Source organism: Pelobates fuscus, chromosome 6, assembly GCF_036172605.1.
Source record: "Pelobates fuscus isolate aPelFus1 chromosome 6, aPelFus1.pri, whole genome shotgun sequence".
Taxonomy (NCBI): Eukaryota; Metazoa; Chordata; class Amphibia; order Anura; family Pelobatidae; genus Pelobates; species Pelobates fuscus.
This window is the reverse complement of record NC_086322.1, coordinates 267,444,950-267,466,820: the sequence shown is the minus strand read 5'-3', so window position 1 is coordinate 267,466,820 and position 21,871 is coordinate 267,444,950. Positions and strand designations below refer to the sequence as shown.

The window sequence follows — 21,871 nt, the reverse complement described above, 5'->3', positions numbered from 1 at the left end:
TTTAATTACACATGCATGCATTTAATTATGCATTTTTTTTCATTGGGTATATCTAAGACCAGCAAGGTTTATTGCCTATGTGTGATGGGTATTTAAGTCAGATAAAAATATGCATGTAGGCCCATGTGTGAATGCAGGTGTATATTTTTGCAGAGTCAAATGCACACAGTCCCACAGTCAGATGCCTATAGTTATACATATACACTGTCAAATATAGGTATAATTATGGGCATCTGACTGTGGGACTGTGTGTATTTGACTCTGCAAAAATAGACTGCATGCCTGTGACCCATGTGCTTGCGTTTTAGTGAATGCGCTAACTATAATGCCAGTTTGAAATTAGCTTTACATACCTACCAGGATCTCACTGAGGAGTAGTTACCATTCCAGCTGATACCACACCATCATGAGTGACGTGGTTGTTTCATGCATGCTCCAAGCCTGCATCAGATTTTTTAACCCAGCAGGAATCTGACCATGCACATGCAGCACAGGCCACAACTGTGCCACGTCACCAGACATGATGTGGATGTCACGGTGCCTGACCGGCACCTCAGTGTGACCGCACTTGATCAAAGCGGTCACACTATCGCAATGCCCAATCGGCACCACAATGTGACCGCATCTGATAGGTGAGGTCACACTAAAGTAGGGAAAGGTTAGTCACCTTACCTCCAGAGGCTCTCCCTTCATGCAGTCCTTAATACAGCGGCTGGGTCCAGCGTTAGAAGGACGCCGGCCGCTGCAAGTAACGTCGCCCACAATAACATCACTAGTCACGTGAACGTGCGTGCGTCGTCACATTTTGGCAACGCATGCACATTCTAGGGTCATGGGACCCAAATCAGCCAATAGCAGGGTTTTCTGGGTTATTTAAACCCAAACCTGCAGTTGTACAGTGCCCTGTCGTGGTTTCCGTCCTGTTGGTTATCCGAGAGCACGTTCCTGATTCTGTTAATTGTTTTTTGATCTTGGCTTTGTTTGACTTCCCATATTTCTGGTATCCCTGACCCTTTAGCTTTTTTCTTACCGTATTTGTTCCTTTCTATATTCCTGATCTCGGCTCGTGTTTATTCTATTACGTTAATTCCGGCCATTCTAAGGCCCGGTAATACGTTGTTACTGTTTGTCTTTGTTACGTGTTTTACTTAATTCTGCGTGTTGGGCCACTGGTTCGTCCTGACAGTGGGTCATCTCCACAAACCTGCAGTCTTTCCCAGATTGCAGCATATAGTCAGACAAACGCGACCGGGGATCCCCTCTGACACAGCCGCCACCTCAGGTAAGTATGATGAGCTCCCTCGGGAGTATTTATATAAGTCCAAGCCAAGATTCCGTGGCTGCCAGGATAACATCCATGGGTGAGGAAAGGGAAATGGGGTACTTCACTTAGGCTTCCAAAATCAGAGATATAAAAGGCAGAGAGATTGACTGTCTCCCTCACGCCAGTGTCGCCTGGTAGGCTAAAAGGCTAGAATTCAGGAAGTCTGGTGGAGCTCAAGCCTCATATGACTGCTTCAAACCATGCCTCATCAAATAATATTCTAAGGTACTTCGATGCCCTCGTTAATGGGGGGCACATTACACATTAGCCATTTCAAAACACATTGCAAATAGTAATTGCACACAAATGTATTCTACCTAATGTGAAAACAGCAATGAAATTGGAATAATCGCTATATCTGGGCAACATATACATGTGAAGATGACTATATGGCTATAATCTGTTTCCTTTTTTTAAAGTTAAAATATCATGTAATGTGGGTTTTGTTATTTACAAAAGAATATTTCAGTGTTTTCCCTGTAAAGTGTATATATATGTATTTTCCTGTGTTTCCACTCAGGATTAAAATTCTGGAGGTGAATCTTCCTGAATTAAATGTGAAACTAGTGCCAAATATAGGAGTTCAAGTGTCCGTAGACACCAACTTACATATCTCAGGAAATCTGTAAGTAAATTTAGCAAAGCATATATTAAAAGCATGTATGTGTGTGTGTGTGTGAAATATTTGTGTGTGTGTGTGTGTGTGTGTGTGTGTGTAAAGAGAGTGAGAGGCATATATTATGTGATTGTCTCGTGGTTTGCTTATGTACCAAATAAAATGCATTATTTTTTGATAATGCTTTTATAAAATGCATAATGTAAGGTTTGGCTGTTATTAAGACTTATCTGCAATGTTACTAATTTAAGGCAAGATGGTCACTTTAGTGCAAAAAAACCCTCATATTATCTACTAACTCCTTATGACCAAAGCTCTTCTGAGATGCAACACATTTGTGACCAAGGCATTTTGGCAGTTCTGCCATGCATTCATTTTGCCACACTTTTACCCTGTTTAAGTGCACCCATACATGATTTATATCTCCATAGTATGTCTACTTAATAGGTACAGACCCTATATTGGGTCCAAATCCCCTTCTCCCTCTTTTGGATTCTTATGTCCCTCTTTAAAAGGAGTTTAATATTCTTGGTATGTCAGAATTTATACACACAGCAATAATACTCTCAGTCACATGTATAAGTGACTCTTTAGGCACCAAAACAATTTTAGCTTAATGAAGCAGTTTGGGTGTACAGGCCATGCCCCAGCAGTCTAACTGATCATTTCTCTGCTATTTAGGAGTTAAATCACTTTGTCTATGCAGCTGTAGCCACACCTTCCTGCATGCACATTACACAGCTTTCCTAAACACTTCCTATAAAGTGAGATTGAATTTTAAGATTTGCTTTATTGCACATTCTGTTTAATTTAGAATGTCTTATCCCCTGCTCTGTTAACCGCCTTCTAGACCATGCAGGAGCCTGTGTGTAATTAAAGTTCACTTTACAGAGAAGGATTTAAAAAAACTTCTAAAGCAAGTTAACTTCTGATTAAAAATGAAAACTTTTGTGAATGTGTGAATCACAGCCAGGTGAGGTTTGGCTAGATCAAATGAACAGAAATAAAATTATTTAAGTCCTAAATAGAAGAGAATTTAGAAGTGAGGCTGCAGGGGCATGATCTATACACCAAAACTGCTTCATTAAACTAAAGTTGTTTTGATGCCTATTGTATCCTTTTAAACTACAGTAAATGTGTTTAGAAATCACTCTGTAAATAATTTACCTTGTTCTTGTTCTAAATTACATTTTAGTTGCGTAAATTGTTATTAGTAAGACAACTAAAATGTATCAGCCCCGCCCCTGGTCACACTCCCACTCACACCTCTAAAATGAAAGTGTCCCTCTTTGTCCACTTGAAATGTTGGAAGGTCTGAAATCAAATCATATATCGTTTTACTACTCTAATATTAGTCAAACAATCCGGTCACTTCTCTGGAATTGACACCATTGAGTAAAAACACTATAGCGTTCGTATTAAAAATCTGTATTCCTAACGCTATAGTGTCTCCCTTCTCCATATTCCTACTCAGCACTCCTCCCACTTCTGGATGTATTAAAAAAAATTTAAAAAAAGTATTACTTGGCTTTTTCAAGCTTCAAGTCTGTCTCTCATCGTTATTCATCTCCCCTTCTCCCGCAACTTCATGGAAGAGGCCAATTCAATGCTACTTATAGCAGAGCATAGGGGACCTAATGTGTAGGCACAGCAAGCTTTACCTGGCCAGTGCTGTGGAACCAACTCTAGTGGCTGTTGTACTAAAAGCCACCAAGAGTTGGCCTTAATCCCGGAATGTAAATGTTGCTGTTTCTCAAAAACTGCAATGGTTTATATTGCAGGGTTAAAAAGACAGGACCACTGCACCCTGGCCACTTCATTGAGATGAAGGGCTCTTGGGGACAGTAGTGTCCCTTTATGCTTTAAGTGTAATAGGACATTTAGTTGTACACTCTATGATAATTGTACAAATAGCTCAATATCGATTTGAGATCAAACAATTTCAACAAAAATATAATCTTCCTTAGATTGTTCCCACTGTAAAAAGTTCTTCCTACCTGAGGCCCAATGAATATATATATCTGTTCCAATAACTGAAACAGATTGAAAACTCAGCTTTGTGTCCAGACCTAGAGGTCGCCTACATCATTAATAAAAAAAAACCTTTGTTTTTCTACAGTGTTATTGTTGGTGGAATTGAACTAAAAGTCGGAGCTGGAGTCCTTGCCGATGTAAGAGTTTCAAAGACAAAAGGAGGATTTCCTATCTTGGCTGTTACTGCCTGCAAGTCCATTCTTGGAGATATCGATATCACAGTTGGAGGTTTTGGGTAATTAATAAAACAGTTATATATTAGAAAAATATTATATTTACTTGATACTGCACGCGGCAGATCATGTTTTAGAATCCTGTAGCCCCATGTAGCAACTATTCCTTATAATGAACAGGTAATAATGCACAGCATATTTCACGTTAGAAATTACGTTTGAATTTTGACATTTTATTGCATAGCCTCATAGCCTCATATACGTATGAATGTGCACATTCAAGCTGTTTATATATTTGTATTCTGATGCCACCTTGTGACCAAAAATGGAAAGGGTCAGTGTCTATCCAACAAATGATTTGCCTGTCTGTAATTTATATCAAATCAGGGCAGTGATGCAAAAACAAAAATTCATGACAGACAAAATAAAATAAAAAGTTGCAGATAAATAAAAAATATTGTTTGGTTTACTCAGCATCAAGTATATGAAGAAACTAAAAAAGTTTCAAAGGAGCACCCTAAATTCATGTTTTCTTTTGTTTACATTAGTATACAAAAATGACCATGGAGACTTTACTTGGTGTAGTAATTGTATAAATCTTAAATTCATGTAAACACACAGTGACAAGAGACAATGTTGCAGGCCCGACACAACAGTCTACAAGCTGTCAGATGAAAAAAGATTTGCGTAAATCAAGTTCGGCTTTTCTTACATTTATTTTTGCTGCTGATCTAAAATAATGCAAAATATACAACATGAAGCACAATTCAATTTTGCAAAAAACGAGGGGAAAAAATTAGTCTTAACCCCAGAATGGCACTTGTATCTTTCCTTGGATCAAGAACTTATACCCCACATACTAAACATTATATTCAGGGCTGGATTGAAGACCTCATGGGCCTGGAGCTGAACGTTTTGATGGCTCCAATTACAGGAGTAAAAGAAAGGAACATTACAACCACCATAGCTCCTACAAAGTGCTACAGTGGTTATAATGCCAAGAGTACGCTGGGGCCTCCAATGTAGGTAGTTAAACCATTTTAAAACAATTTGACTCTTAACCTGGGATTTGCCATGTATTGCTCACCGACTCAACTACCCTAGTCAAAAACTCTTGCTTAGGAGCTGAGCTTAGCCATGAAGTGGCTGTGAGCATAAGCAGTGCAATGTTTAGCTCAGACAGCATTTCAGAGAGCATCTGACACTTTGGTTGAGGAAGAGGAGGCCGGAGCAGACCACAGGTAAAAATTAAAACCAGATGCAAAATGGAAAAGAGATCCAGACTCTAGGTTCTACAATCGTGTCATACAGTTGAAAAGCTGCCACTCAGAATAGGCACACCCCAAAAGAAGCCTATAAACAAGAAACGAAATAATGGGAAATGGGAAGGTGCAAATTTCCCCTATTGAGGGCGCTAATCACTAATGACAAAAGGATATGGTATAAAAAACTGTAAATGTATTAATAAAATTTAGATAAAAAATGATGATAAAGCAGTACAATTGCAAGACCAATAGTGAAAAACAAACACCAACCACTAGCACACAAGTATAAAGATGCTTCACATAGCCCTAGGTCACGACTCATAGGGCTGGAAATACTTGTGTCTCTCAGTACAATCGTGGTGGTGAAGTGAACGGTCTCTTTCGTTTTTAAATAGCAGCCCAGAGACCGTTCACTTCACCACCACGATTGTACTGAGAGCCGCAAGTATTTCCAGCCCTATGAGTCGCGACCTAGGGCTATGTGAAGCATCTTTATACATGTGTGCTAGTGGTTGGTGTTTGTTTTTCACTATTGGTCTTGCAATTGTACTGCTTTATTATCATTTTTTATCTAAATTGTATTAATAAATGTACAGTTTTTTATACCATATCCTTTTGTCATTAGTGATTAGCGCCCTCAATAGGGGAGATTTGCACCCTCCCCTTTCCCATTATTTCGTAAAAATTAAAACCATTTTGAAATGATTGGTTTACATAAAATAGGGGTAGAGGTTATGGTGCTTGAAGCGTTCCTTTAATTGGATGTTGTAGACATATCTAAAACTATACCCATGTTTCCATAAAAATGATTTGTAGTGGGCATATGTAAACCCTAATTGCGTACACATATGCACAATAGATAGATCAGTCTTATATAAGACGGTCAGCACGTGATGGCTTTAGTGTTATTTTGCCACCCTATGTCTAGCCAGGTTTTTTTCACCCTCCCTTATATATACAATAAGGGGTGTAATTAGTGGTGTTCTAAGGAGGGGCGGGGGGTTCACCAGGTACGGGGGTGCCACCAGGGCTGGCCAGGCTTGGGGTTATGTTAGCTGTGTGGCTGCATAGGGCGCCATAGCAGCAGGGGTGCTAGGCAGCCGACACAGCTCTCACACACAGGGGCAGGGGGGCCAAAATTAGGACCCGCCCTGGGTGCCAAATGCTCTAGGTACGCCCCTGGGTGTAACCTAGTGCATGAAATGTAGTGAACTGATATTTAACCACTTAGTGACCGCGGACGTACAGGGTACGTCAGCCAAAAAATGGTCGTTAACGACAGCTGATGTACCCTGTACATCCGCTGCCAAAATAAGCGCTGGAAGCAAAGCTTCCAGCCACTTTAAGGGTATTACATGATGCCTCGATATCGAGGTATTGTGGAATACCCCCCCTCACTGCCTGGCACCCGAGTGATCACTACACCCGGAGCGATCACTCAGGCAGGCTTCCAATGCTCTGCCTGTACTGAGTGCCTCGAAGGGTGGAGGCACTCAGTAAAAAAAAATGTTTTAAATAAAAATATTAACCCCCTACCCTGCCTACCTCTCCCTCCCCATGTACTTACCGATCACCGCCGTTCCCCTGACGGTGAGCGGTCTTCTTCTGAGGGAGACGACAGTCCCCCTTCTGCAATTTAGGACCCCCAAGGGCCATGTGACCGCATGGCCGCAATAGGTGTCCATAGTGCTGCCAGCAGGTGGACTGCCTGAACTGACATCTTATAAATAACGTCATACTAAGTGTATTTTTTTATTATTAATAAATACATATATTAATATAAAAAATATACTTAGACTAAAATTACACACGTGTGTATATATATATATAAAACTATAAATAAAAAATGTAATTGTAAAAATAATTTTTCAAACATTATATATATATATATATATATATATATGTGTGTGTATATATATATATATATATATATATATGTATATATATATCTATATATATGTATATATATCTATGTAATTTTATTCTAACTGTATTTTGATATTAATATATATATATATTATTATATTATAGAAAGATAGCACTCTAAGGACTTCAAAATAGACACAGAACTGAAACGTTGATCAACTGTGGCAGTTGCTGAATAAAACGTTTCGACCCTCCTGGGTCTTTATCAAGATCAGTGATCTTGATAAAGGCCCATGAGGGTCAAAACGTTGATGGTTTAATAAATTCCCTAAGGAGTGCTCCGTTTACTACTTTCTTATATTTGGCGCTGGAAGCCCCCAGGTATTCCAGGTTATATTTATCTGTTGATGGTGTGTGCTGGAGGCAGGATTGTATATATATAAAAATGCTAACTTTGGCCAGCGTTTGTGGCTACTACCAAAGACTGGACATACCCCATTTTGAATACCCTGGGTTGTCTACATTTGAAAATGGTATGCCATGATGGCAAGCCCTATATTGACCCTGTAACTTTCAAAAACACTATATAAAACCTGTGCATGGGGTGTATTTTTATACTCGGGAGACTTCACTGAACACAAATATGAGTGTTTAAAACAGTAAAACTTATCACGATGATGAAATCACCAGTAAAAGTAAAGTTTTTGTCAAAAAAAAAATGCAAAAAAAACCCAAAAAAGTGGAAATGGAAAGTGTTAAAATACCACCATTTGAAATACCCTAGTGGGTCTACTTTTAAAAATATATGGTTTAATCAGGGTAAATTACATTGGCCGGCTTCAAAAATGTCCCAAATAGGACAGGGTGAGTGATGACCACCTGTGAAAATTCCAAGTTTGAAAACTGGAAAGCGCACCCTCCAAATATGGTCTTTTAGCCCCCAAAGAACCTGACACACCTATGCATTGGGGTATCACTGTACTCAGGAGATGTTGCTGAATACATATTGGGGTTTTCTTTGGCAGTAACCCTACAAATACAAAAAGAGAAGTCCTGCGCTCACTCCAATTACTAATGGGCCAGCAGCAAGGACTACAATACACATCAGCCCCAATATATAGTAAAAACCAAAGAAAAGAAAAAGTTACCTGCGCTCTCTCCTTAATCCCTATGTATATTTAGACAAATGGAGGTCATTTAGTTGCTCCAATGGCCATTGGAGGGAATGCCCGCCTGCCAACGTCAAGGCAGACCCCCATAAGCGGGTCCTAACACTGACCCTTCAGCCTGCTTCCTTGAGCTTCTGGCAAAGATATCTCTAATGAGACAGAGAGGGGTGTTTTTTATATACACCCCTATATACTTATTAACCCTTAATAGGGAACACATGGGATGGGCGGCAGCATTGTAACCAGGCTGTGTGATACAAAGTAAATACAAATACAAAAAGAGAAGTCCTGCGCTCACTCCCATTACTAAAGAAAAGAAAAAGTTACCTGCGCTCTCTCCTTAATCCCTATGTATAGTTAGACAAATGGAGGTCATTTAGTTGCTCCAATGGCCATTGGAGGGAATGCCCGCCTGCCAACGTCAAGGCAGACCCCCCTAAGCGGGTCCTAACACTGACTCTTCAGCCTGCTTCCTTGGGTAACTTCCTTGAGTAACCCTGCAAGTTCTCTGTACATGTATTCTTAAATTGCTATGTGTGTAAAAAAAAAAAATCACAAATTATTTATTTATTTTTTTTAAATTTGGCATAGATTGGTGGTAAAATGGTTGCACGAAAAGAGTCGAAATACCCCAAGTTTAATACAGATATTAGTGTTATAATGTAGCGTTAATTTCGAAAACAAATTTGGAAATAGCAATGTGCTACTTGTACTTATTGCCCTATAACTTTCCAAAAAAAGCTAAGAACATGTTAACATTGGGTATTTCTAAACTCAGGATAAAATTTAGAAACTATTTAGCATGGATGTTTTTTGGCGGTTGTAGATGCGTAACAGATTTTGGGGGTCAAAGTTCGAACAATTGTGTTTTGTAAAAATTTGTCATCATATTTTAGAATTTTTTTATAGTAAATTATACAATATGATGAAAACAATGGTATCTTTAGAAAGGCCATTTAATGGTGATAAGAACAGTATATAATATGTTTGGGTACAGTAAATGAGTCAGAGGGAAATTACAGCTAAACACAAACGCCGCAGAAATGTAAAAACATCCCTGGTCCCAAACGGTAAAAAAAATTGAAAAGTGGTCTGGTCACTAAGGGGTTAAATTCCAACTCAATTGTAGTCACATTTTGGCTACTATAGCCTCAGCTTTCAATTCGAATTTCAAATTACTCCAAATGGGTAGTTAGTGTGTAACCCTGTATATCATGCACTGACATATATATGTAATGTGTAAACTGCCAACACTACCTTCCCATTTTTATTTTTACTTTACAGTATAACTCCCACTCAGCACTGATTGAGCTTGGAGTGGTACTCCACAAAAGCATCTGATGATGAGTTTTTCTCAACTTGTCGTCCAATGCAATTCTCATCATACTCAGCCAGATTCAGGCTCCGTATGATGACCGCTGTAGATCACAGTGGGGGTTAGGGGCTTAAACTGGAGGGAACATGTAGTTGTAGTGTGTGATCGTGTTTTAGTTTTTTTCCTAACTTACTATTTGGTCTCTCCTCATTGCAGTCTCCAGCAGCATGCCCATACCATGCTGTGTTCTGTTACTGCAAAATACCTATACATTTTTTATGTAATTTAATAAATACCCACACAAAAATGCACAAATAAAAGGTTTTAGGATCACTGTACATGATTATCTTTTCTTCATAAATATAATATTTTTTTTAAATCCATTTTTAGATTACTTCGTCCAATTGTGAGGGCTATACAAGGGCATATTCATGCCATCCTCGGTGAAAGGGTAAGTAAAGTGAAAATAAAAGATTAAGATAATTACAAACATAGTCTACAAAATGAATGACAAATTAGAAAAAAAAGGCATTTTAGAAGGAATGTGATAACGATATAAAAAAATATATCCTGGGTTGATACAAGTATTGGTAAAGTTTTATTTAACATGGCTGTGGGAAAAACAACACAAGGTTAACCAATAAGAAAAGAGGAAAGGAGATTTCACCTAGCTCAACAGAAAGAGTTCTCTATGGTAAAAGAAGATTAATAATTCATTATTAGGAAATGTCATTAGAGCACATTAAATTATTTCAATTTGTGCTGTAATAATTAGCATGGCCATTAGTAACAGTGGTTTATTCATTACACTTCGAATTGTAGTGAATTGAAATCCATATGACACAATTTAGGCCGAAATTGCCACATTGTGACTATGGATGAGTTGGAGAATTTTTTTCTGATCACGTTTTTGTGCCTAAATAATGCAATTTTGCAATTTGTTTTCCTTTAATTAACTATAATTCTCGAAGTATAATTTAATTCACTATAATTCTAGAAGTTTATTGGAAGTAAATTAAGCCCGTAGTAAAGAATTTGTTTCTGAATATATTTATTTTAAATTGAATATATTATGGAACAACTTATTGGAATAATTTGATACATGGACAATTGGAATTCTTCTATGTGTGGACATTTTTTTTTAAAGATAATGCTTTAGATACTATTGTCACTTTTGTACCTGAGTACAAATTGCATTGGGTTACACGTTACATAGGGCTTGATTTTATAGTTTTGAATAAGGTTTTCTAATGGTTTAATATTGTTGGGATAAACTTTTAAGTGATTTTTTTTTTCAAAATATTGAAATATAAAAAAATATATCATATATATAAAAATATTAATATAGAAAAAAATCTAAAATCAAATCAAGGCTATGATTACACACTACTACTAGTATAAAATTAAAAATAAATCCTTTTAATTTAATTTTTTTGATACCATAATTATTCTTATGTGTGCATGCACTTTACCATGTGTAACTTTTTAAACATGCTTTTTTACAACTCCCAAGTTTACAGCAATTATAATTCACAATTAATTTTAGAATCCCAGCAATTTGTGCACCTCTTGACACATAACTTAAAGCATAAAAGGTAAAAAAAAAAAAAAAAGCAAAGTGCAGAGCCAGAATAGTCTACAGTTAATACTAATATAAATATAATGTATTAATAATACTTTTCAGGTAGAGGTTCGCATAAGTGTTTAGACTGAGTTAAGGTAAACCAAGAAAAGTTTTCAAGTATGTGGTTAGGATTAGTGGTATATCAAATTAAGGATTAGGGTGAACAGGTAAAGCTATCAGTATATCAGTAAAATTGTTAGAATTAGGACACAGAGAAAAGGAATAGGGATAGGGAATGTGTGGAAGGATTAGGAAATAGAAAAAGAGTATTTGCTTCCACAAAGAAAAATGATTTAACCCCAAATAACCAAATAAATGGACTGCTCTGCTTCTTCTAATCCTTTACCAGTGCATCTCCGGTCCCCAGTAATTCCTCAGACCATCATGATCACATTTAGCATGTACTCAATTAATAAATGCAAAAACAGAATTTGATAAAAAAAAAAATTGGCCCTAATCAACAGGACAAAAGTCCATTTTATTTTGTTCTTTACTCCCTTAACAATTTGAATGAAAAAAATAATAATATAATATTATGAGAAATAATATTTAAAGAAGGCTTGGGATAGCCATGTTGCTGTCATTATACAGAGTACAAAATAAGCAGGAGGCTAAACTGGATTAAAAAATTTTTTTAGACAAGCAGAATACATGTTTGAGTTGGCTTCCTGCCTCTAATCAAAATCTTTATTTCTATGACCTATGAATTATTCTTCCTTACAGCTATGCGTATCAGTTTCTAATGTATTCCTGGGATTGAATGCAGATTTGGGTCTAATGGCTGGTAAGTTTAACTTTATAGGAGGTTAATATTTATTTCCTTTACTCACAATAAACACATTTTTGTTTAATGAACAAATATTACATAATGGCAACATAATAAATATATATATATATATATGTCACACAACTTAAATGAAAACATATGAGTTATAAACTATAGGGAGAAATACTCATGGATTCATTCACCTAACTAGAACAACATTTGAAAGAACTAAGCTAAAATCCTCAAATTTAAATTTTTGTGTGCGTCAATAATCTGATTATGGATAGTTAAAGGGATACGATAGGATCCAAAACAACTTTAGATTAATAAAGCAGTTTTGATCTATAGATCATGCCCATGCAGATTTCAGTGTTCAATTATCTGCCATTTAAGAGTTAAATCATTTTGTTTATGCTGCCTCAGCCACACCTCCCTGCATATGACTTACACAGCCTTCATAAGCACTTCCTGTAAAGAGTGATCTAAAATGTAAACTTCTATTATTGCAGTCTGCTTAATTTAGGATTTCTTATCTCCTGCCATGTTAATAGACTAGAGTTTGCAGGAGTCTCCTGTGTTTGTGATTAAAGTTTTATTTGCAGAGTTAAGAGTAAAGTAAGTTAAGAGCTGATTGAAATTGAATTTTTTTTTAATGTCAAACACAGCCAGAGAAGGTGTAGCTAAGGCTGCATAAACACAAGTTATTTATCTCCTAAATGGCAGAGACTTGAGCACGAAGTCTTCATTGATATAATCCATACATCCAAACTGCTAAAGTTGCTTTGATATATTATCCAATTATTCTATCATTATGATGGCCATACTGTTACTTTAATTTCAAATGCATAGAAATTTTGTATCCAGCAGGGATTTTTTTTCCCTTTATTAACTTTATTATTTTATTTCCAAAAGTCAAAACACAGAGAGTAGACACATCAATGTAATCTTGTTGGCTAAACTTTTAAAATGCTTTAATATTATTAAAAAAAAAAAAAGTTTAATTGTGTAATATTTTAATATTTTTTGATATAATGATAAATTTGTTTTATATATGATATGTTTTTAATATTTTAATATTTTGAAAATCTTTTCATTTGAAAATCTTATCCAACAATATGAAATCGATGCCAAAATGACTTAAGTGCAAATAAATACACAGTTTCAAAAAAATGTAAGTCAAAATATATAGATAAAAGACAGATACTATGCCCAACATATACACAAATAACAACATGATTATTCACTAAAGTAAGAATTCAAAGTGAATCCATGGTGAATTTCAAATTTAACCCCTTAAGGACCACACTTCTGGAATAAAAGGGAATCATGACATGTCACACATGTCATGTGTCCTTAAGGGGTTAAAGGACCAGTATAGGCACCCAGACCGTTTCAGCTAAACAAAGTGGTCTGGGTGCCAGGTCCCCATAGTTTTAACCATGCAGCTGTAAACATAGTAGTTTTAGAGAAAATGCTATGTTTGCATTGAGGGTTAATCCAGTCTCTAGTGGCTGTCTCCCTGACAGCCGCTAGAGGCGCTTTCACGATCTTCAATGCGAAAAAAAACTGAGTAATGCTTTCCTCTGGCCGTGCATGTGCATTCGGAGCTGACGTCGGCAGGGGTAGAAGAGGTCACCAGCAAAAAGGGAGCACGGCGCTGGATTAAGGTAAGTGGCTGAAGGGGTTTTAAGGTAAATGGCTGAGGTGGGCCCTGAGGGAGGGGGGGCCTAAAAACCCTATAGTGCCAGGAAAACAAGTTTGTTTTCCTGGCACTATAGTGCTCCTTTAAGGTCAAACTTGCCAAAAATTAAAGTCAGCGTAAGCCCTGCAATATTGCACGCCTAAGGGAACAGGGACACTGCACCTAGCCCACTTCAAATAGATGAAGTTGTCTTTGTGCTTGTAGTATCCCTTTAAAGAGATTACAAAAAATAGTTACAAATTACACATTTGCATTTCTAACACAGTCTTATGCTTCTGTATTGTGATCTAGGCACCCTTAAAACAACTATAAATTGATACTTTCAAATTATAACATTATCATATAATAATACAATACCATCACTTTTACGAGGGTAGATCTTTGAGCCTGCATACAATAACCTAAAATGTAAAAAAAAAAAAATCAGAAGGATGGGAAGTGCATCAGAATAATTTAAATAGGAGCTGATTATTAAATCAGATCTCTCATGTTGTGTTTCTTTTATGTTTCAAAAACACATAGGCTACAGTTGCAATTGCTTGGGTCTGCAAATAATATTCAATATTGTCATCAATTTGATACTTACCCCGTGTTTGTGCTAAACGAGCTATTTTTCCAGCATCATGGAAGAATAGATAGCCAAGTTTAACCCCTTAAGGACCAAACTTCTGGAATAAAAGGGAATCATGACATGTCACACATGTCATGTGTCCTTAAGGGGTTAAGATGCTTTTCCAACTTGGCTTATTGAAAGTCAAACCATACAGCATATTGTTACATAAACATAAAATGTCACACTGTTAACTCTAATTATCCTATCCCACTTGCATTTTACTAACACAAGAAGCACAAACATTGTTAATGGATTTCACTTGAACGTGTATTATTTTTTTTATTTTTATTTTTTATTCTTTATTTGTGTGTTTTTACGTAAATTCAGGTAAGAGGGGGAAGGGGTACAAAAGGAAAGGATAGGAGGGGGGTAGAGATGGGTGGCAAACGTGTATTATTTCAAGGTCCGAATTTTGCCTTTCTTGCTTTCTGCAGGAATCACTCCAATCAGTGAAGATATGGGATTACAATATATTGTTGAAAATCCTCCTGTTGTAACTGATGACTACATGGACATGGAAATGAATGTAAGTGAGGGTGCACCTTACTTGAATGTTTCAAGACAACTGCTTAAGAAGGGTGCATGTTGCATGTTAATTCATTTTGAATCAAAATTGCAGGTGAACACCATAAAAACAAGACTGTTTTCTTAAAAAGAGATGACCATGTCCATCTAATGATTCAAGAAGTCACAATGTACTAGAACACTTTTCAAATTCCATTAAACATGGAATCTTCCATATTTAGTGGGTTTAAAAGCAGAACTATATTTGATGGTCCTGGAACATTATGGGACCATTTAGGCTGGAGTCTTGTCAAAAATGTATTTACTGTTGTGACTGACTTACCTTGAGGACTGCACTTGTTTTGTAGTTTGCTGGGATTGCTTGATACGTAGATGGCAGTTAAATACGTGCATGGGTGCTGGATATATTGAGACATTGAAGGTCAGGAGCTTTGAGTGATACTAGGAGGTAGATGGAATCCAGATGTATCTCCTAAATATCATTCTTTACAAGAAAACATGGTCACTTGTGGATTGTCAGAGGTTAATAAAGATCAATACAATATGAGAAGTCTTGAAATTGAAATGGTTTATTTAGGGTTCTGGTACACATAAGCACATCAACCTCCGGTATTCTACTAGGGAAGGGAATGTAATTAAAGTTGTGAGTGGTTTGGGGTGGCTTTTTGAAAGTTTAGTTTCCATCTCACTATGACTTGCTTTGGGTACAACAGGCTGGAATGAATTGGTCTTGCTAAAAATGCCATAAGAATTTATGCTGATTGGAGCAAGCACAGGAAAAGACCAACATTGGCTAAAGAGTGTTCTGCAACCATTACTCTACTGTGAGGGATTTATATTCTGCAAATATATTCTAAGGGTCTTTTCAATGAGAACTAATCGCAAAGCTTGCACCGAATATTTTACCATGAAGTCTGCATGACAGAAGGCTATAATATGCTCCATAAGGGCCATGTTGTCTGTTAAAGGACTACTATAGTGCCAGGAAAACAAACTTGTTTTCCTGGCACTATAGTGCCCTGAGGGTGCCCCCACCCTCATGGCCCCCTCCCGCCGGGCTGAAGTTGGAGGAAGGGGTTAAACACTTACCTTTCTCCAGCGCCGGGCTCCCTCAGCGCTGGGGACTCTCCTCCTCCTTTGGACGTCATTGGCAAGAGCCGCGCACGCATTCCGTCAGTCCATAGGAAAGCATTCTCAATGCTTTCCTATGGACGCTGGCGTCTTCTCACTGAGAAAATCACAGTGAGAAGCTTGGAAGCGCCTCTAGCATCTGTCAATGAGACAGCCACTAGAGGCTGGATTAACCCATATGTAAACATAGCAGACAGGGTTAACAGCAGACAGGGTTAACCCTAGAGGGACCTGGCACCCAGACCACTTCATTGAGCTGAAGTGGTCTGGGCGCCTATAGTGGTCCTTTAATGAATCAGAACTCTGAAACATGAAGTCATACCTTGATTCTCTGTTCCTTGTGAGAAACCAAAAACACAAATAGGCACATTCAGACATCTGGCTAGACAGATTCCCTAGTTAGATGCCAGATATGCTTCCCTCTTAGGAAAGGCAGGAACAATGATGAGGCTTTATAATAATTTTGCCCCCCCCAAAGTAGAAAATATACTAAATTGTTTTCCATGATAATATATGAATGAGATTATTTTTGCATTGTGTTCTCAGGCTGAATATTCAGTAAACGAGCAGGTGATTGAGCTTCCCACCGGTGATCAAGAATTCACTCTTCCTCCAGGAGCTGGCTCTCAAGACTCTATGGTCAACATGGGATTTTCGCAGGACTTCTTTATCTCTCTGTTTATAGCCTTTCAAAACTCAGGAGGATTCAATCTGAATATACCATCAACATATGTAAGTAAAACACAATCATCATTTTTAGAATTATTAGCTAATTACAGAAACATTATTTATGTTGCAATTAATTAGATATACCTTGGAACTTATATCACTGACCGATTTTATTCTTTTTGATTTTTCTAGGCATCTCTGGAAAATCATCTGAGTACATCTGCCCTTGGCTCCCTTATCCCTGAGGTTACTTAATTTACATTGTATTTGCTGAACAATGAGATAAATGGAGGGAAAGTTATGCAAATGTGCACTTTCACAGTCAGTTATTGTATTTTAAATATTTAGGATACAGTTGAGAAATTACAGCTTCCATTACTCTTTGGGACCAAAACACGGATAAAATAAAAACAAAATAGATTGAACCATGCAGAGTCTATTTAACTTCCTTTTTTTATGAATGGAGAGCTACTGATAGGCTTAGAGCATCAGCTAACTGTTCTAGCCCTTTTAGCAGCAACCATTGCCCAGCGGCATTCCACAATTTCTGTTACTCAGAGTTAGAAACCAGATGCTGCCTGGGGGACCAGCCAGGGAGATTGACGTTGGAGGCAAACTTTTTGGATAAACTGCTTGAGAATGGTTTAATCCTTTATGGCAAGAAAGCAGTTGTTATGGGACTCCTGGCACCATAACAACTTCCTCTGGATGAAGTTTTTATGGTGCCTCTACTGTTGCTTTAAGGTAAAGGGTTTCATTTCAGGTTTAGGCCTCACACGCACCCTCTTATGTCTTCTGTAGACAAGTCAGATTGATGATATTAGAGCTGCTGGAGTGGTTATGTCTGTATCACATAAAGCTTTCCCTGTTCTTCCTACAAAGCATTTCCTGTGTGAGTGGGCTGATGGGAAGTAATCACTTCTTCCTCACTTCTTTCTAGTCCAACATACAGATAGCGGAGGACCTGGGACAGAATTGAGGTTTACACCCTTTATAACTGTTCCTGCAGCTCTGCTATTAAGGTTACCTGAGGTCCAGAGGACACTGGCCAAGGTCCCTGGTACTTAACTCCCCACCATCTTATTTAAACTCAAAAAGGCACATTATAAGTGCTAAAAAAACAGACACCCGCTAGTGGTCAGGCATCTGTAGGTAGGTGCCTACTCAGCCTAAAGGGAAATCAGGCCCTGGGAGTATACCCCATAAATTCCTGCTTTTTAGAGGTTTGAGATAATTTGTTCAGCTCTGTAACGGATCCCCTATACTCCGGCTGAGTATATCCGCTGTAGTTCTCCCAAATCCCCAGTAAAGCGGTGATTATAGCTTCCAAACTCCCCAAACATCAGCCTAGAGTTGATGAAGGGTAGGTACGAATATGTTCAATCATGGCCAAATGGCCCACTTATATATAAAAAAAAAAACAAAGATGCAGTAAAACACGCCCAGAACACTCCCACAAAATGTCCACAAATTCCTGTGTCAGAGTGACTTGGCATAAAAACATAAAATATCAAAATACATAAAAAAATACATAAAAAACAAATAGGAATCCCCACAAATTATATATTGTTAAATAGCCCTGATCTGAGCTCCCAAGTTCTCCAAATAGCACTCAGATCCATGCAGTGTAGGGGAATCGCCACCATGTGGAAGTTCTGACCAACCGCACACATGGTCCTATGCCCAAAACAGTTCCAGGGCGTTTGGTGATTTTGACGGTCAATGTCCAGGAGCTTCTGCGGCCGCAATACGGGGTGCCCGGCTGGCTCATAGTTAGCGTTTGTTACCCTTAGTCTCAGGCACCTTTCCTCCAAAAAGCGCTCTCCTGGCGGATTTCAAAGTAGTTCAAAACCGCTAACCAAGTTGTCCGGGAACTGCAAGGTCACCTCATGCTGAAAACCGTTCCATAACATTTGCGGCTAAGTCCCGCTGGGACTATTCGTGAGAGCTAGTGTTCGGTTCCATTTGCATGAAGGGAAAGTGCCGAACCAGGGACACCCAGGACAAGCTACTAATGGTGGTTGAGGAGATTTAACTCCCGAACAGGGTCTTGGAATATGGCCCATAGTTCTGGGGCAGGAGGCTAGCTAGCAGCCTCCTCCAGGAGCTTGTGGCAAACATCCAGGGTAAGGAGTGTTTGTCACAAGCTCTTATCAGTAGTTTCAGTTATTACAAGGTATGAATAAAACCATTATATAACCAGCATCACAAATTTGTGATTCTGTTTCCTGCCTCAGGCTTTTTAAGGTATTCTTGTTTTAGCGTTGTAATTTTGAAATCTCTCAATGTACATATATTTCCTTTATCATATCTACAGATCAGCAGAAAATACCCTCAATCTCTGCCAGTGAAAATTAAAATTGTGCTCAGCAAAACACCAATTGTGTCCTTCCAGTCTAACCAGCTTATTGTCCAGATTACTCCATCGGTGGAGATGGCTGTGGTGTTACCAAACTCAAAATGTCAGCACTTACTAACAGTCAATGTGGTGAGTACTGCTTTGGATGGGGAAACCAACCTTGTTTCTCCAAATGTTGCTGGAACTATTTTTCTCATAATTCTATGGCAGCCAATGGCCATACCAGCTGCAGAGCCAATATTGAATCCCTATGGTAGATATTTGTTTTTACCATGTGTCTAACATTCTCTAACATGTTACTTATTTTTGTGCTTGTAATGCAGGGTGCTACCTTGTTGGCTTCTCTAGATGTGAAAGGTGGAAAGATGAAGACATCGGTTGCATTAACAGGGTTTGCTAAAGTTTACAAATGTATCTGTCTTTATGTAATTTATTTTTCGTAATTAAAAAAACAAACTATTATTATTATTTTTTTATCCATAGGGACCTTAACCTGGCATTTGTCTCTGTGTCTTATGGACAAAGTAAATGCAATGTGAGTAGGCTGCATTTTGATATGGTTATTAGATTGTTTATGATGGGATGTAAATGGAAACTAGTACAAAAAGAGCACCCATTGAATGTTTATTTTATTACTTTTGAGAGTAATAGAGTTCTGTACTGATGGTGAGGACTGTAACATCTAGGTCTACTCACTAACACAAACCCTAACCATACGTATGTTGGTTATGCATCAAAAAGAGACACTGGTAAATTGTAAATAAGCATATTAGGCTTTACTTGTGTGGATAAAACTGCAAACATTTGGAACATATCAGTTACTTAAAAGAGCAGCTAGCAGGGTGAAAGGTAATAGTAAGAGAGACCAAGAACAAGTAAAAAAAAAACTCCCTTCCTGTGAGTACCAAGAAGTTCATATGCATATATAAACAGTACTCTGAACTGCACAGCGCCATCTACAGCTCAAGTGCTAAGTATATATATATATTATGCGGTACATGCTGTTGTATTTCCCAACACCCCTTCTCAGCGGCAAAATTATGCGACATTCAGCTTCTTTTGTAGTAAACAATGACGCTCCTTTGGCAATGGTTTGGTGAGTGCGTCTGCAGTCATCTCTTCTGATGGACAATACTGAATGTCAATAACTCCCGGAGCAGATGATGTTTTACATCAAAGTGCTTGGTTCTAGGATTTACTCTTTCCGATTGCTCCAATTTTATATATCCCTGATTAGCATACATTCAAGGTACAGTAAACTGTAACTTCTACCTTTCCATCACATCTCCAGCTGGAAGAGAATGATGCGCATTACAGTCTATCTTTAATACAAACTCTAGCTACATGTCCTAAAACCTAATAGAGCATGTATAGATATTGTCACTTCCCCAATGTTAGCACAATTAAGTGCTAAACTTTAAATTCTTTATAGTTTCTGCCAGTTAAAGTATTTAAGTGAATTAATTCTTACCATAAGGCACGGCTGGAGAAAGAGCCGAGGGCTCACATAGGACATTTCTCCTTTAGATTTATTCTATAATACATAAAATAATTATATATTTTACTTTATCTCATAGCCATCGATGTTATCTGGATACCTGCGTACTTTGTTTGTAAAGGCTTACTTGCTACAGATCAACGGTAAGCACTATCTTGTTTTTAGAAGATTGTCCACTAGGTTTACTTCAGCTTAATAAGTGTCTTTTTCTCCATATCTATTCTTCTTGGATCAGTGTGTGTTCTGTTGACTATAATTATGTTCCTCTTACAGAGGCACTGAGTATTGGCGTGTCGTTACCATCATTACCTAACGTACAACTCATCCACCAAGTCATTGATGTAAAGGAGGTAAGCAAGCATCCTAAAACCTAAACGCAAATCAATTCAATAAAATATATTGAATTCGATAAAACACATAAAAATTGTGTCACTAAACACATTCATCAAACATCTGACCTTTTGGTCAACATATAGTGCTTTTTTTAATGGCAATCTTTTTTAACAGATTGCAAGCCCTTTCCTCAAAAGTACATTATTGAAAAGGCAATACATTTTAAAGTGAACTTGTACTCCAAGCCCTAAATACATTGAATACATCATATATCATAAGGATACATGATGTAATTGTAAAATACTGATATTTACTCACTAGAACTCTTTTACAGCACCGCCATTTCCTCAGCTCCGTTAGTATTACTCTTTGTGTAACACCCATCTCTGATTCGTCCTCTGCTCCTCCTCTGGTGTAATTTGATTTGCTCTGGAACACTTCCCTAAGCAGGGCAAAGTTCCTCTGTAACACCAACACGCTGCCCTTGATGCCAGCATGCCAGTCACTCCGTTCCTTTACTCCCTAGTCAGCACTAGCAGCCAGATGCCAGCGCTATCAACTAGGGAGTTTCCATAGTAACCACAGCGATAGTGATGTGGTTGCTATGTGTGGAAGAGAAGTAAGACCTCCTCTGAGAGGTGTTTTCTGCTCTCCCTAATCATTCAGATTGTTGGCATTGAGTCGAAGATGTGACTGAAAATCTGGCAGAAAAACCTACTTTAAATCTTTTTTTTCCCCCAAACTATACATTGGCTAGCAAAACTGCTAGCATAATGTATACAGAGAATAAAGACCACTGAGGTGCAACTGTTCACCTGAATACTCGGGCAAATAATCTGGGAAGGTGAACTTTTTGTCTTTTAGAAAAACCACCACTTCAATTACCCGC

General features: G+C 37.8%; 2 protein-coding genes across 3 annotated transcripts in view; one reads left to right on the top strand and one right to left on the bottom strand.

The window, feature by feature from the left end:
* Positions 1-21,871, bottom strand: part of STAC2 (SH3 and cysteine rich domain 2) — a 553,559-nt gene that overhangs the window by 287,657 nt on the left and 244,031 nt on the right. The window lies entirely within an intron of this gene.
* Positions 1-21,871, top strand: part of LOC134565807 (BPI fold-containing family B member 2-like) — a 49,194-nt gene that overhangs the window by 27,053 nt on the left and 270 nt on the right. For both annotated transcript variants that reach the window (XM_063425465.1, XM_063425464.1), the window contains exons 4-15: positions 1,845-1,949; positions 4,060-4,209; positions 10,153-10,213; positions 12,110-12,170; positions 14,902-14,993; positions 16,670-16,855; positions 16,985-17,038; positions 19,110-19,280; positions 19,475-19,542; positions 19,635-19,686; positions 20,729-20,792; positions 20,923-20,999. In XM_063425465.1, the coding sequence (XP_063281535.1) occupies positions 1,845-1,949; positions 4,060-4,209; positions 10,153-10,213; positions 12,110-12,170; positions 14,902-14,993; positions 16,670-16,855; positions 16,985-17,038; positions 19,110-19,280; positions 19,475-19,542; positions 19,635-19,686; positions 20,729-20,792; positions 20,923-20,999 (1,141 nt within the window). The remainder of the gene's footprint in view (positions 1-1,844; positions 1,950-4,059; positions 4,210-10,152; positions 10,214-12,109; positions 12,171-14,901; positions 14,994-16,669; positions 16,856-16,984; positions 17,039-19,109; positions 19,281-19,474; positions 19,543-19,634; positions 19,687-20,728; positions 20,793-20,922; positions 21,000-21,871) is intronic.